The following is a 15,674-nucleotide window of genomic DNA, read 5'->3' on the forward strand; positions in this document are numbered from 1 at the left end:
AGAAGAGCGTGGAAAGGGAATGAAACGTGGCTTGGAGATGCAGTGGGCAGGAGGGAGTGTGCTTCCAACCCACAGCAAGAAGAGGTGTCCCCTAGAAAGCTCCAGTCCCTCTTCCCAGGACTCTGGATCCAGTAATTGAGTGAGAAAAGCAAACTCAGTTCTGGAGGGAGGGCTTTGCAGAGACCCTTGTTGTGGCTGCAGTCGTTCTCTCTCCTCCTTTCCCTGCCAATCTGGCCTTCCTTCCTTCCTTCAGCACGAGGGCAGAGGAGAGCTGGTGGCACAGGACACCTGCACAGCCAGGCAACCCACAGCAGGACATGGGAGGTGCTTCCCCATGGTGATCATACCTACAAAGCCAGGTCTCTGCCCTCCTGGGCCAGCAAAAACCCAGCAGGCACCTCTGTCCTGGTCCCTCTGCCTGTTTCTGGGCTGCTGCCTGGGGAATCCTGATCTCAAGCACAGGAAGAGAATTTGGGAGTGTAACTTGAGTGTGACTGTCCTTTCTGAAGCTGGGCACCTAAAGGTTAATATTCCAGCTTTGATGCCCTCATTTAGGTCCTGGGAGGGAATGATTGCCCTTCTTGTTGGAAGGTTGTCCTCTGGCAGGCTCTGCTTCATGTAATGAACCTTTAGGGCCCGAGTGCTGAGCATGCAGAGCTCTGGCTTTGGGTGGGAGTACACAACACGGTCATGACTCCCTTGCTATCTCTGGATATGCAAAATCTTGCAGATTCCTCAAGACTGACGTAGCTGGGGGAAGGTTTGAAGCAATTTGCTCTTCTCCCTGGGTTTATGTAGGGTAGATCCACAAAGCATATTGTGTTATGAGAAGGAGATATGGAGAAGAAAGATTCCTCTACAGTGGGAATAGATAACTGGAGCTATAAAAAATGATGTGGAAGCTTGGTTGAGGTGACAGCCGAGTGTAGGGATTAGCTGCCAAGAGCTTTGGAATTCAAATGCATAATTTAGCACTATTGATAAATCAGTGGGGAAGCTGCAAATGGCTTTAAAATATTTAGGATATTGCCCGAGTTCATGGTTTATTTAATAAGCAGTGCTCACACGTGATGTTAATGAGTGCCTGTTCTTTTTGACTCCTCCAGGTGGGACAGACCTACATTCCCTCCTCTGTGCCAGCCACCTTTGCCCCTTCTCCCACCCCAGCAGTGGTCAGTGGACTCAACGATCTCTTTGAGCTCTCATCTGGCATGGGGATGGCTCCTGGAGGATATGTGGCTCCCAAGTCTGTACGTAAGGAAAAACAACCATCCCCAGTTCCTTGCCTCCCCTTGAGCTACAAATGTGACATTGCTCACTTGGCCCATTTATTGTGGCTTTCTGGTGCTAAAACTTCAACTCAATCCCATTAGGGGTGCCCTGGGCTTTTCCCAAGTAGAGTAAGCACATGTTGGAATGTTAGTTATTAGTTACAGACTTCTGGCATTCTACCAGTTGCCTCATTTTACCTGTGACAGCATTTCTCTAAAGAATGGCTTAGATAAATCCCAGACTTTCAGTTGTGTCAGAGCAGTTTTCCTGCAGACCTGCTTCTTAACAAGCTTCCCCAGAAAACTGAGGGCAAGACAGAATTTGCAACAACTTTCCCAGCAGGTTTGTGTGTTTGTTTGTTTGGATGAATCCAACGTGACAGTGGAGATAAAATCATGTGGTTGGGATGATGGTGCTGCAGTGGAATGCAGAGAAATGTTCTGTCAGCGACAGAGATCACAGAGGCTTTGGCTGAAGCGTGGAGTGGGGAGGGATCATGAGACACAAAACATGGTTCTGGAAACTGGCTGTGGAGCAGCCACAGGGGGCTCAGGCTCCTGAAAGGGAATAAACAAAAATTAGCACTCAATTAGCACCCCATGGGTGGGTAATTTTAAACCATCCTGTGAAACAGAGGATCTCAAGGTACTGCAGACAGTACTCAAAATTTTTGGTCCTTGCAATTATTGTACTTTATATTTAAAAAAATAAAAAACAAAAACAAAAAAACCCAGTAATTTTGAGCAAGTACTGGCTCATTTTGCACCACTCAGATCTGGGTCTGGGTTTTTCCCACAGAGGTGATTTGAGAATCCAGAACCCAACAGATAATAGTATCAGCCCTGTGATTTTATTTGGTTCAGACTTTAGTTGTCCTGCCCCTGACAGCCCAACCAGCCCTCAGAGAAGTCCAGCAGCAGGCTGGGTGAGTCTCATTCTGCTGTGATGGACACAGGCTGTCCCTGCTCTTGTGCACACCAATGCTGTCATAATTTGATTTCTTCCATGGGTGCTGTGAACAAATATGGATTAGGAGCAGCAAGTTTATTCCTCAGTGGTGAGCTCCATCCTTTCAACACCCCATGTCCCATCTTCCCTGCAGTGTTTCTTTAGCTTTTGTGGGCTCAGTGTGCCAATCCAGGTGGGTTTCTGAGCTCTATTGGAAAACTCTGCTTGTTTTGTTATCTTCAGGCCAGGCTGGCCATGCTGAATGACATCTCTTGTGTTCAAGGTTTGGCTGCCTGCAGTGAAAGCTAAAGGATTGGAGATCTCAGGCACATTCAGCCACAGGCAGGGACACATCTACATGGAGATGAACTTCACCAATAAGGCTTTGCAGCACATGACTGACTTTGCCATTCAGTTCAATAAGAACAGGTAAGGAAAAATTAGCAATGCTCCATGTTCAACAGATTGAATCCTCCTGTGAAAGGAATTTGTGCCTCCAATGCTAAATTTAAGGAGGGCTTGTGCTTAGGTGTATAATGCAGTCATGGAAATAGCTTGGATGATACAGCCTGACCTCTCCATCACACCAAAATGGTGTGAAAGGGCTGAAAACACAGACTGATGAATCTGAGAGGAAGCAGGCAGCAGACAGTGCCATCCTTCTCCCAGCTCTGAAACAGCATCTGCCCCTTTTCACCTCAGTGGAGTTTTCCAGCAGCTTCATGAGTTGTTAGGCAGGTTGGTGAGTTTATAGCCAGTAAGTGCCCTGGGCAAAGCAAGAGCACACAGAGGCAGGATCTGAGCTGCACAAGTATCAACCCATGATGCCTCTGCCTCCTGACTTAATTGCTCTGCTGCTCCTCAGACTGTCTGGAAGCACAGGACTCTTTAATAAAGCTGCTTGTCGCTGAAGGAGCTGCAAGTTGGGAGCCTGTGGCACATGTTCTCCCTGTAATAGGCAGCAGAACAATTCTGTCAGAAGCAGCAGCCACTTGAAAGTTCAGAGCTTGGATGATGGAATTCAGATTGTTCTTGGAAACCCATCTCAGCCAAAGGACATGACATGGCAGCACAGCCACAGTGTCTTCCCACAAATACCCTTTCCAGAGAGCTTATCCTGTGGTTTGCTGGGTGCTATCTTCAGCAAGGACCAGGCTACTTCTTATCAAGGCTGCAAAGAGTACCTTGTGACTGACATGTTCTCTGTATTCCTTAATATCACTTCACTGGAAAAGGCTTCTCTCTGCTGAAGATCCACTGAAACCATCTCTTTAATCTCACTGCTGCAAATTCAGGATTTCTTGGGACGAATAAGATTTACTTAGAAAAGTCATTATGCTAAATAAGTCTTAGTAAATGTTCTCCCTGGACTGCCATATTTTCTGGAGAGTTTTGCTAAGCTGCTGTATATGAATGTTTCATGCAAATTAACCTGGAACAAAAGGCATTTTGTGATTTTTTTTCTTTTTATTCCCCCCATACATCAAGCTATATTTTAGCCACACCTGCTTTGAGGATGTAGAAAGTTTAAATACTGTACAATAAACCAGCAGTTTTTCATCTTGCAGCACAAGCTCCATATACAACCTACAACTATTTATTTACTCTTTTACAAATGTTCTTCTCCTGTCAATGCTTTCCACTGTGCCTGCTGCATTAGGGCTGGTTCTTTAAGTGTGAATATTAAGGTTTGTGATTGGGAAGTTTCTATTGCCTTTCCCTCCTTTCCTGCTGCTGCTAATGGTATTCACTGCAGTCTTGGGATAAAGCATTAAAAAAAAAAATGAAAGAAATCTAAAGCTCTGGTGTGCTGTAATATCACAGCCCCTTAGTAACCAACTGCAAGTTTGGTTCCCCTCTGAGTCCTGGGGAGAACAGGAGGGTTTGTGTCCTCCAAGGTGAAATGGCTGCAGAAGGCAAATCATGTGGCTAAGCCCTTGCTAGGAATATTCCTATTTCAGCTTTCTAGAGCTGAAAACTAAGGAGAACCAAGAATGGGGTATTTATTGGTTTCTGAAAGAATGACAAACCTGATAAATGTGGCTGGCTGTGCAGAGCCAGGCTTTTAGTGAATAAAATAAAAACATACACCTATCCATCCTGCAAACCTCCTGAGACCTCTGAGCTAAGGTGAATCCTGCTAAAGAGAAATGCATTTATGAGTGACACCAAAACACCAGGGCTTCCATCTGCTTTTGGAAAGCAGCTGGTCTGTAGTACAGGAGGGTTGTGTTCAATGTGAGATGTTTTCCCTCTTCTCCATGCTCAGCAGAGCTGCCTGTGGAATTCAGTGTTCCTTGGACTGAACAGGCAAGTAAACATTGCTGGGACACATCCCCAGTGAAGGAGCCTCCAAGCAGGCAGCTGGGCCAGGTGCTGTCATTCAGGCCCAGGCAGCTGCATGTGTTGATTCATTTGTTCTGCAGTGCTGTTCCAAGGCACATGTTCCTCCTTGGCTGGCTGTCCAGCTCCCTGTGCCACTGCAGCAGCCATGCAGTGTGTGATGCACCCTCCCTGCAGTGCTCAGGAGCAGAGGAACAGCACCTGGCTCTGAGTCCAGGTCATTCCTTGCTCAGCACATAGACCAGTGCCCTGTGGGTAATGGGAGAGCTCCCAGCAGCTGGGTCCTGGGGCAGGATGGTGAATTTGTCAGCAAATGAGTGAGTTTCCCATGCCTTGTCCTGCTTTGTCTGCTCATTTGAGCTGTGCTCCTTCCCTGGAGCAGCAGCAGGGGCAGCTCAGGAGTAGTGGGAAGATGAGGCAGGTGGTGCTTGACAAAAGGAACATTATATTTTGGACATATTTTGGACAATGCAGGGCTGCTCTCATCACCTCTGTTTCTCTCTTGCCCAGCTTTGGAGTCATCCCAAGCACCCCCCTGGCCATTCACACACCTCTGATGCCAAACCAAAGCATTGATGTCTCCTTGCCCCTCAACACTCTGGGACCAGTCATGAAAATGGAGCCTCTGAACAACCTCCAGGTAAGGATTGTCTCGTTCTGGGCAGGGGGGAGCTCAGCAGGTGCCCAAAACAGTGAGGTAAGACTCTAATCACACAATACCATGTAAAACAGTCAGACCTCATGGATCTGGGCCTTGAGTCTGGCCAAAATTTAGTCCTCTTCCTTTTCCAAGCTTCTCCCAGAAAAACTGAAATGGAAACTTGTTGAATTTTATGGCTTTTCAAACACCTCAAACCTACTGCTTGCATCTGTGTAGATTAAGGGCTTTTTTGCAGTTACACTGTTCTGTAAACTGGGCATGAGGTTTGAATGGGCTTAAGAACTGGGGCAGGTCTGAACAGAGGAAGTACCTGTGGTGGAGCAGGCAGAGAGAGCTGTCAGTAAGAATGGAGGCAATTAAAGGAATTGCAGGGAAGATGGCAACTGCTGAGTGATTAATATTTCTCTAGTGCTCTTAAATTCCAGCCTGTTTCACAAAGGTACATCCCTGCCCCAGACAGCTTAATCCAAGGCAAAGTGTGTGTTCCAGGAAAGGCAGAGGAGAAATGGTGTCAGCAGCTAATGTTTCATTAATGAGGGTGTTGGTGCATGGCAGGGACAGCACTCCCTGGGGGAGCCTCTTTATCACATTGGGCTGTCAATCTGATAAAGACAGGACAGATCCAGGGAGATGTTCCCCCTCTGCTTTGGGCCAGAGACTGTCTCCAGTGCTCTGGAAATCATCAGGAGGTTCTTCCCCACTGCTGCCAGGCTGTGGAGTGGAGGTCAGCAACTCCTGCTTTTGCTCTGGAGTTAAATACTTTCAAGGATTTATAACCTCTGGGTCCTCTAGGATGATTTTCCCAGGATCCCAAAATGCAGTTACCTTGCACTGCAGCTGCCTCTCTCACCTCAGGTCTCCAGGAGGTGGAACTGGGTTGGATTCCTGCAGTGTAGCAGCCCATAGAGAAGAATATTGTGAAGCAGCTCATTCTCTTTTTAGTTTAAGAGGATGCAATGGAAGTTACTATTTATTCTGTCTCAGCAACTGTTTTTTCCCCTTCTTTTGACTTCCATTCTGGGCCTTATGACTTATTGATGAGTCTTTGGGCTAACAGCTTGAAATAGCTCCTCTGGCACTCAAAGGAGCAGTCCCACACTTGGGCTCCAAGCAGAGTCATGCAGTGGAGGAGCACAGACAGTGAATGAATTCCATGGCCTGCCTTCCACCCTCTTGGGCCCTTCCAGCCTCTGGAACAGCTGGATTCCCTCTGCAACCAGGTCACGAAGCTGAGGTGACATTTGGGTCAGCTGTGGTGAAATGTGGCTCCTGCTCTGAGGGGAGTGTGGAGGTGACAGTCCCAGTCAGCCTCCACAGCACTGGGGACTCTCAGCAAGGCACTCTCAAGTCGCTGCTTCCTTTGATCAGGAGGGAAGTGAAGTATTTGGGTTATTAAATCTCTGAAGGGCTTGCAGCACAGTTTGTTTCTTGTAGCATCTCCTGCTAGAACAAAGCTCAGAGAAAACATGTGAGGAAACCTCCAGCTACCTTCTATTGAGACAGTGGAGCATTCATTAGTGCCAGACTCAGTTGTTAATTTGCTGAGGCTCTCATTGCCATAGAAGTTGGCTGCCCTTTTACAATTGGGGAAGCTGCCATATGGAGTAATAGTATATTTCTCTGCAAAGAGTTGAATCATGATAGCAGATGCCAAGTTAAAAAGAGCACTCCCCTTACTTTTTTGACAGCAGTGGGCTTGATGGAGATCTATCAAGGCCCTGACAGCCAAGGCTCTGGTTTTGTTTTGTGGGTTCATGTAGAGAGGATTTGTCTTGAAACAGAAATCGCCTTGGTGACCTACTTAGGGAACAATTTATAGCATAATATAGGAGTAGAGAATCCAAATGTTCCTGTGTTCATTGAAGAACCAAAACACTCATCAGGTTGAATTTACTTAATGTGGTTTTTTTTTTCCTCCTCAGCTAGGGAACATTGAAGCAGATGTAGGGCTGGTTTGAACCTGAGGACCTTATGTTCATCTCCTATTCTGGTGGGAGTTTTTTGTTTTTAGTAACAAGAAAAATAAGTCCTGAAGTAACCAAACTGATAGCTTTCAACTTTTTGTCATGTTAATTATACACTTCAAAGACTAGTTGTACATTCCTTAGGCAACTATTTCAGAAGTAATGAATTCATGTCTTGTTCAGGTTATTTTTATTACCATTTCTAATCTTTCGCCCAACACAGCTCACTTAATCTTGACATTTGTAATCATGGAGAGAAACTAAAATATTTGACAAAGTAACAAAAAAGACATTTTTGCAAGAAGATGAGGAGGGCTGAAATATTTTCAGAGGCTTACTTAGGTAAAATATAGCTGAAGAGTCTTGTGTTTGCTAGTCACCTTGCATCGTGTGATACTGAATGCCAGGCTTCTCCCCTGCATCCCAAAATAATCATCATCATTTTCATGACTTGTTGACTCAGCTTTAACCCCCAGTCAAGCAGAGATTTATCCAAAGGGTAAAGCTGGGCTGGACACAGCACTGTAGGGCTGAACAAACCCCAATCCCTGCTCTCTGCTTCATCTTTTTAACTTCTGTCAGATTAAAAAGCTGCCTTTGGAGTGTGCCTAAATCAGAAAATCTGACTTAGGTATTTGTGTGCTTCTAATTTTGGTGGGGGACACCTTTGCAGTGCCTTGTCAGGATTTTTGGGGCTCCCTGGTGCTTATGGCACCAAGAAATAACAACAAGCCCTTGCCCAAAGGTCTGTGAAAGGCTCTGTTGACCTTCCTGGGTGTTTGAGACACCTCTGGGAGTTGTACAGGTCTCCCTGGCTCCTGCAGGGTTGCCTTTTCACAACCAAAGCAGTGGTGAGTGACACTGCTGGTGACATGTGAGCTGCTAGGGCCATGCCAGCTGGGTGAGGTGTCTTTGGCACCATGTGTGTGAGACCTTCAGCTATTCCCTCCTAAAACAGGGATTCGCATTGGTGGGAATATTAACTCTTTCCATGTAGTTCTTCAAGTCAAATTTGGAGTTAGAAAATGCCTGGGCTGAGAGCCTTTCTATGCTAAAGAGATCCACTGTTCCTAATAATTGGCTTTTTAACCGCTAGGAAATGCTGTGAAATTGGAATACCCATTGGAGCACACAAGAATTGGTCCCCTGATCCTGGAAATGGGTGAAGTGGAGCCAACCTGCAGCCAGAGTTTCAGAGCTCAGGCTTGGCCTGTCATGGCACAAACTTGATCATCTCTTCTGTGAGATTATAGCCCCTTGCAGGAGACAGTGCAGGTGAAAATGAGCTGTAGGCAGTCCTGGAGCAGCAGCAAGCCTGCCTGAGGCTGGAGCCACTCTCCTGGGATGCACACTCAGAAGGCACCATCAGTGTGTCACATCCTGCTGGCAGCTGCCAGCCCTGCTTGCTGCAGCTACAGAGCATGCAGCTGAAAAAAGCTGGAATGCTTCAAACTGCTTTTTTTATTTAATTCAGTAAAATTATCAGAGTGTGGAAGGGGAAAGGTCTGCCAGCTGCATTTCTCCCTGAGGAGGGGCACTTGGAAACACAGAAGTCTGTGCAGGGTGAGACGAAGGATACTTTTGTTGCTTGAAATGAGTTTGGCAAAACCTTTTTATAGAGACAGAGGAGGAAGGTGCAGCTTCTTCACTGAGGAAATATCAGTGTTGTTAATGCAGTGGATGATGCTTATCCTTCCTGCTGTAACTCATCACCTGTGCTCCTCCACGCTCCAGCGTCTGGCAGTGCAGAACCGCTGGAGCTCTCATTCATCAGAGCTGTTAATGGAGCTCAGGTCACAAACACAGCACTCAGACCTTGCAGACAGATTTCACACATCCAGCTCTCTGTGGGAATCGTTGTGAGCAGCAATTCCAGCCAGCAGATGTTCACTCTCCAGAGTCTGCTTGATAAATGACACAGTATCTGCCCGTGGGTGAGAATCCCTGACCAGCCACCACACAACACCTGTGGGTAGCTCGATGGGAAAGATGCTGCTTGGGTTTGTTGCCTGGGTTATTCTTCAACAGTCTCTGCTTGTGAGAGTCTTATTTCAGCAAAGAACCCTCCTGGGAACACTCTGAATTAAGGACTTGGATCACAGCTTGGCATCTGTGGCCAGTTCCTCACTCAGCTGTGGAAAGCTGTTGGTTTGGAGGTTAAGAGCACGTCTGCCACATGGTACAGCACATTTATAAATTGTACATTTTGAACTTGAAGTGCAGCAAGGCACAGGAGAGCACAACCCCTCCCAGTAAGTCTGTGTTCCCTGACCATTGCTGTAACCCTTGCTGTGCCTGCACAGCTCCAGGCTCAGCCCTGTGGGGAGAGCACAGACAGAAGAAGCACAAACCCGTGGCTGGCAGAGGCTGCAGGCACCCCTGGCATCCTGAGAGCCCTTCCTGTCACAGACACATTTTATGAAAAATCCTTTCTTGAGGGTTTTTTCTCCTGAGAAGCTGAGAAGCCTCAAGAACAAAATGTAACCAATGGTTATCTGCTGCTGTGGAATGCAACAGGTGCATCTGGGATTGGGCTCAAGTAGTTGTTTTTAATTAATGGCCAATCACAGTCAGCTAGCTTAGACTCTCTGTCCAAGACACAAGCTTTTGTTACCATTCTTCCTTTTCTATTCTTAGCCAGCCTTCTGATGAAATCCTTTCTTCTATTCTTTTAGTATAGTTTTAATATAATATACATCATAAAATAATAAATCAAGCCTTCTGAAACATGGAGTCAGATCCTTGTCTCTTCCCTCATCCTCAGACTCCTGTGAACACCATCACACCCTTCCTGTCACACCAAATGAAGTGGAGGAGCAATTTTCCCTGGGGGCAGAGCAGCAGACTGTCACAGAGCAAGCCATGACCTGGTGAGGTAAAAAAAGGCTCTGCAGAGGAGAGTTGTTCTTGCCTTAACAGTTTGGCTGTTACCAGGCTCTGAAGCAAAACCCAACTTAAGTAAATCCTTAATTTAGTGTAGGTGCTAATGGGATTCCAAGTGGGTATGTTGTGTACTTGCTGCTGATGGAAAGCATCTGTGTTGCTTTCAGACTTGACTTTGAAAGTCAGTTCTGTTGCTCAAGTCTGAGATTTAAAGCATCAGAAACCTACACTATTGAAGAAAATAACTTGACATTGTTCCTATGAGGTACTTCTTCCCCAAAATACCATGTTTGGGCTCTCAGAGGGCTGGACTGCAAGAAAGCTCTTCAGAAGGGTGCTCGTGCTGGAAGGTGAACAAATCTATTCCAGGGGTTACTTCTAGAGGTGCTGCTTCCTCTAGTCAGATCATGAACAAGACATAAGTGATTTGTAACCCTGAGCCAATTTTTAGTGAGCTCACACCTTTTCAACAGTCAAGCATCACATGAAAATCTGCCACCTTTTGACTTCTATCCCTCAGAGCTTTGCTGGCTGCTTGACTTAATTCACAAGGTACTAATATTTTTTTTTCCCTCTCTAAAAGATCACAAATGGAAAGCCATTTTTATTAAAAATGCTTCTGTTTCAACTCTGAAATGTCTGAAGCTAAAGGTCTAGCTAGAGATTTAATAGTTCATGTCCAGGTCAGCAGGTTAAAGCAGAGTCATGAGCAAAGTTAGTCTGGACTGGAGGATTTGTTGAATGCAAGCAGAGGTTTCTTTACAGGCATATCAAACCTGAAGAGGCTTCTCAGCTCCTGCTATCACACATCAGATGTCAGTGCCTGTCTCAGGACAATGTTCCCACCTGAGGAGCACTGGATTTTTTTGGAAAGTCATTGTTATTACCTGCTCAGCTTCTTGCAGGTGCTGCTGTGGATCTGCTTTTGTAGCCTGTCAGATGGCACTGGGTGCTCCTGATGTGGAGCATGACCTTGGGAAGCTGTTACCAACTCAGGGGGCCTCTTCTTGGTGTGAGTTTCCCCATCCAGGTGTCTTCTGATGGCCCAGGTCTTGTGGAGCCCAGTTTGGGGGAAGTGTGTGGTGGTGAACAACAGAAGCTCATTTTGAGGAGCTCCCCAGTCATGTCCCAGTGCTGTAGGTTCAGGAGAGCCTTTTCCACCCTGTGTGCAAAAGTTATTTGTGACAGCTGACTCCTGCATGATTACAGCTGCTTGCAAGGTGCCATGTGATGTCATTCCTGAACCCAGTGATGCAGTTTGGGAGGAAGGCTTCCATGTGGCTTGATTTTTCTTTACTGGGAAGAAATTGCACTTCAGAGCATCTTAATTGGGTAGCTCTCCAGAGATAGCCAAAGCAGCTTACTCAGTGTGTTTCTGCAGAGTTGAGAAGCAGGTCAGCAGATACCTTTTTATAGCATCCTTATAACTGCAGGGACAGGGCTGGCATATTAATTTGGAGTGTGCCTCTAAAACCGTGACTGGAGAGAGGGAGCTGCTTTCCAGCCCCTCTTGTAAGAAACTGCTGTTGTATGGCAACAACAATTAGCTACAAAAGCTAAGTAATCTCTGTTGTTCTAAGGCAAGGCAATTAATCATTAAATCAGACTTGGAAAAGATCTTGGGTCGTGCAGTGTAGTCCCTGCTATGCTTTGTTGTTTTCCTACAGTTCCTCTTATTGAGAGCATTGTCAAGGCTGATTTTAACTGGGAGTCCAAGCACTGGAGCTTCTTTTATCCTCAGAGGAATTTAGTTCTGCTTAATAATTCTCACTGTTGGTTTTCCCAGACATTTAGCCTAAATTTTCCCTCTCCTGGCTCATCTCCATGACTTATATCCAAGCACAGCATCTGGAATGGCTGCACTGCTGTCCCTCCCCCAGCTCTCCCCTCCCAGACTCTGAAGTGCATTTTTGGCTCCTCACCCAGTGTGTTCCATCATATTTTGCAGTGGTGAATCACTGAAGTCCACCCACCAATCTGCTTTTACCCCTCTGGTTCAAACACTGAACACTCCAACTCGTGAGCATGACGCCAGCAATCAGAGCATGGAGCCAGTCCCTGGTACAGAGAACCAATCCCAGGTTTTTCCTCAGTTGCACCATCATTTGTGTGGTTTTAGTGGGCTTTAGACTAATCCCTTCTTAAGCTGGTTTGCACTGGGGGAATTAAATATAAGCTGCTACCTTTAGTGATGGCTGAAAAGTAGAAACACCACAGATTGTCACATTTACCTTTCTGCAGTTCTTTGCACTTCTGGGACCTCACAATTGCCAGAAGAGTTTGCTTGGGAGCTTGATCTCCTTCCACTTGTCTCTGGTTTTTACCAACATTTGTGGGTGTCCTTCCCAACTTGCCCCTGTAGGACAATAGATTTTCCCAGTAGGACATCAATATATGGAATTATTAATGTCAATGAAGTTTGTCTTGCCATAAATCTTTGTAGCAGCAAATTTATTCCTTTGGCTCAGCATTTAGCATGGTCTGGTTTGTGTTTCATGGTGACAAATTGGAGAACTCCCTCTGGGGGTTTTCAAACAAAGTGGGAGCTCCAGTGGCTCCTGAAATTCCCCACACAACCTCAATTCTGGGTCTTTCTTACAAGACTTAAGATCCCTTCCTTGCAGCAAAGGCAGGTGTCTGCTGAGCTGTGCTCCCATGACAGGCTCCAGCTGTGTGGGCTGACGTGGGGAGAGCATGAGAGGCATGGAAATAAAGCTCAGAGGTGCCTTTTCCTGAGCTGTGCTGTGACACTGCACCTCTCAGACCTCCCATTTGCTCCTGCTTGTCCCAGCAGCTCTCAGCCTGGGGAGAACTGTTAGCAGAGATTAGTGGGGAACATGGCAAGTGTGTGTGATAAAGGCAAAGCAGATAAGGGCAAACTCCCTGGCTGGTGGAGTTTAATGACACTGAGAATTAAGTCTTTTGTCAAGTGATGGTTTTTTTTTTTTTTACCTGATTGCTCTCTAGCAGGGCTTTCTTCTTCCAGGAATCAATACCCAGCACATATTCCCTATTTAGATTTTACTGAGGGAAAGGCAGGAATCTGGGGAGATGCTGCAAGGAAGATGCAGGCAATGGACTCATTTGAGGCTTTCTAGAAAGTGTCTGGACTGAGACAGGACTAATCAAAGAGGTGAAAACTAAGGAAATGAAGGTGAAAATGAAGAATACTGCTCAGGGGTTTGGAGCTGGGGAATGACAAGAGTGGGTGATGAAGAAGCTGATGTGCAGTGTGACAGACATGCAGGTGTGTGCAACCAAGAGGTTGGGATGTACCTGTAAGAAATGAGGAGAGGGAGAGACTGGGCAAGAGCAGAAATAGCCAGGATGCTGCTGTGAGCCCCTGAGTGGAGCTGGCTCTGAAGCAGCACAATGAAAGGTTCACAGGAGAAGTTTGGGCAGCTTTCAGTGAAAATGGAGCAGGGGACTGGTCCTTTCTGAACCTGCCCAGGAGCTCAGTACCATCCCATTCAGAGCTGGCCTCTGCTCAGAGAGAGCACTCCAGGGTGATGAGACTGTGTGTGATCCCTTTGCTTTTCCAGCTGAGAGAGACTCTTTAACCTCCCTGTTTTTTCTGTGACAGGTGGCTGTGAAAAACAACATTGATGTCTTTTACTTCAGCTGCCTCATCCCTCTCAACGTGCTTTTCGTGGAGGATGGCAAAATGGGTGAGTGCTTTGGGGTGTGTGCTGAGCCTCCTGCAGCCAGGCTGTGCCCAGCTGGAGCTGCAGGTGCCTCCTGGCTCTGTTTCACCTGTGCCTTGACCTTCAAGCCATTGCATCTCAGCAGGTCTGGTCTGGTTGTCCCTGTTGTCCTGTCCCCATTGTCCTCCAGCTGCAGAACCCAAGTCCCTTCCTCTCATTCTCTCAGCCAGGTGGATCTGTTTTCTTTGAAGCTGATTTTTTTTTTTTTTTGTATTTGTTTGGGTTGGATTTGTTGTAGTTTTGGGGTTTTTTTGATGGTTTGATTCACTTGAATGGGTCTAGGATTTGCCCCCATACCATTTTCACTGGAATTTTTGTATTCCTAGTCACCTTTATTGTATTCCTAAACTGCATCACTGGGTTCAGGAATGACATCACATGGCACCTTGCAAGCAGCTGTAATCATGCAGGAATCAGCTGTCACAAATAACTTTATTTGTATTCCTAGTCACCATTTTCCCTGGAATTTCTGTATTCCTAGTCACCTTTATTGTAAAAGTTTTGTTTGAATTGGCTGGAAGTTGCTAGAAAAGCAGCTTTCACTAACATAATCCTAAATATGTGGATCTCCTTCCTTCTTGTCAAATCCTGCATATTCTTGGCTTGTAAACAGCTCATATGGCAAAGACTATCTCTCTTTTGGGGGAGGCCAAAATCCAAAATCCATCAAAGCTTCGCTGCTTTTACAGAGACTGAGGTAAATCCAGGAATAAATCTGTTCCCAGCAGGGCAGAAAGTTCCCAAAAGCCCTTTAGTGTGTCTACTTTGGAATATTCTGTGGTGTGTTAATTAATGCTGGGGTCCTGTGAGGATCCCACAGTGCTGAGGGGATTTTTTTGTTTCTAGAGCGCCAGGTCTTCCTTGCAACATGGAAGGATATTCCAAATGAAAATGAGCTTCAGTTCCAGATTAAAGACTGTCACCTGAATGCTGGTGAGTAGCTTCATTCTGCCATGCTGAGAGCACTTTTGATGTATTGCCATTAAAAATCACCTTATTAATATCACCTCAGTAAAATAAGCTGATGGCTGATGAAGATGTAAGTATTGCACTTTTGAATAGCACAGCCTGGGATCCTAGGGCTTGTTTCAGTCAAAAACTTTAGCTGGGTCCCCATAAAAGCACATCTAAAAATCCCAAGTCTTTGATTTGACCAGTCTGTTTCTTCCTTTCATTCTGGACCTTGTATTCTTGTTTTTCCCTTTTATATTTTGCTTCCCTGCAAAGCTGCTCTTTAAATGGAGCTGAATATGGTGTTGGGGCTGTTCAGCAGCCCTGTCCTGCTGCTGTGAGTTGTGATCAAAGTGTTCCAGCCCTGCTGCATCACCCTGGGCCACTCACTTCACCTTTTGGCAGCTTCTTTCTTCTTTTCTGTTATGAAAGATTTAACCCTACAAAAACTGCAGAGTGTTGGGTGTTTGAGGAGGACAGGCCATGTGGGAAGGGTGTGCTGATATTAGCTGAGATATTGATGCATTTTCATCATGTTTGGTTCCCTTCAGTTTGTTTGGCTGTAGAGTTTCCTCTGTGAGCATCTTGTACGTGTGACCTTACTACTGCTGAAGGATAAGGGAGTGTAAAAGGGTGGAATGGGGCCAGCTCAGCAGCTCTGCTCCTGTTCTGGAGGTTCTGGACAGGAGCCAAGTGATTCTACCAAAAGCTGCTCTGTTTCACAGATGAAAGAAGTGTCCCTATTGATTACCAACCCTGTAACCTTTTTATTCTCTCATGCCTGCTATTACACAATGAACACCCTCGTGCTTCAATAGCAGACAGAAACCATGGGTCTCTTTGTACTCATAATTATTACTATTTTGGAATATAAAAGCTGGAGCACGCAAGAGGAGGGGAAAAATAGCAGCTGTTGGACCTTATGACTTGATTTCACTGTGGGGTTTG

The 15,674-nt window shown here is 46.0% G+C and overlaps 1 protein-coding gene across 4 annotated transcripts in view; it reads left to right on the forward strand.

Annotated features, from left to right (window-relative positions):
• Positions 1-15,674, forward strand: part of AP2B1 (adaptor related protein complex 2 subunit beta 1) — a 77,434-nt gene that overhangs the window by 50,136 nt on the left and 11,624 nt on the right. For all 4 annotated transcript variants that reach the window (XM_054646768.2, XM_054646771.2, XM_054646769.2 and 1 more), the window contains 5 exons: positions 1,107-1,250; positions 2,504-2,649; positions 5,074-5,203; positions 13,655-13,739; positions 14,622-14,708. In XM_054646768.2, coding sequence (XP_054502743.1) covers positions 1,107-1,250; positions 2,504-2,649; positions 5,074-5,203; positions 13,655-13,739; positions 14,622-14,708 — 592 coding nt within the window. The remainder of the gene's footprint in view (positions 1-1,106; positions 1,251-2,503; positions 2,650-5,073; positions 5,204-13,654; positions 13,740-14,621; positions 14,709-15,674) is intronic.

Source organism: Agelaius phoeniceus, chromosome 20, assembly GCF_051311805.1.
Source record: "Agelaius phoeniceus isolate bAgePho1 chromosome 20, bAgePho1.hap1, whole genome shotgun sequence".
NCBI classification, from domain to species: domain Eukaryota; kingdom Metazoa; phylum Chordata; class Aves; order Passeriformes; family Icteridae; genus Agelaius; species Agelaius phoeniceus.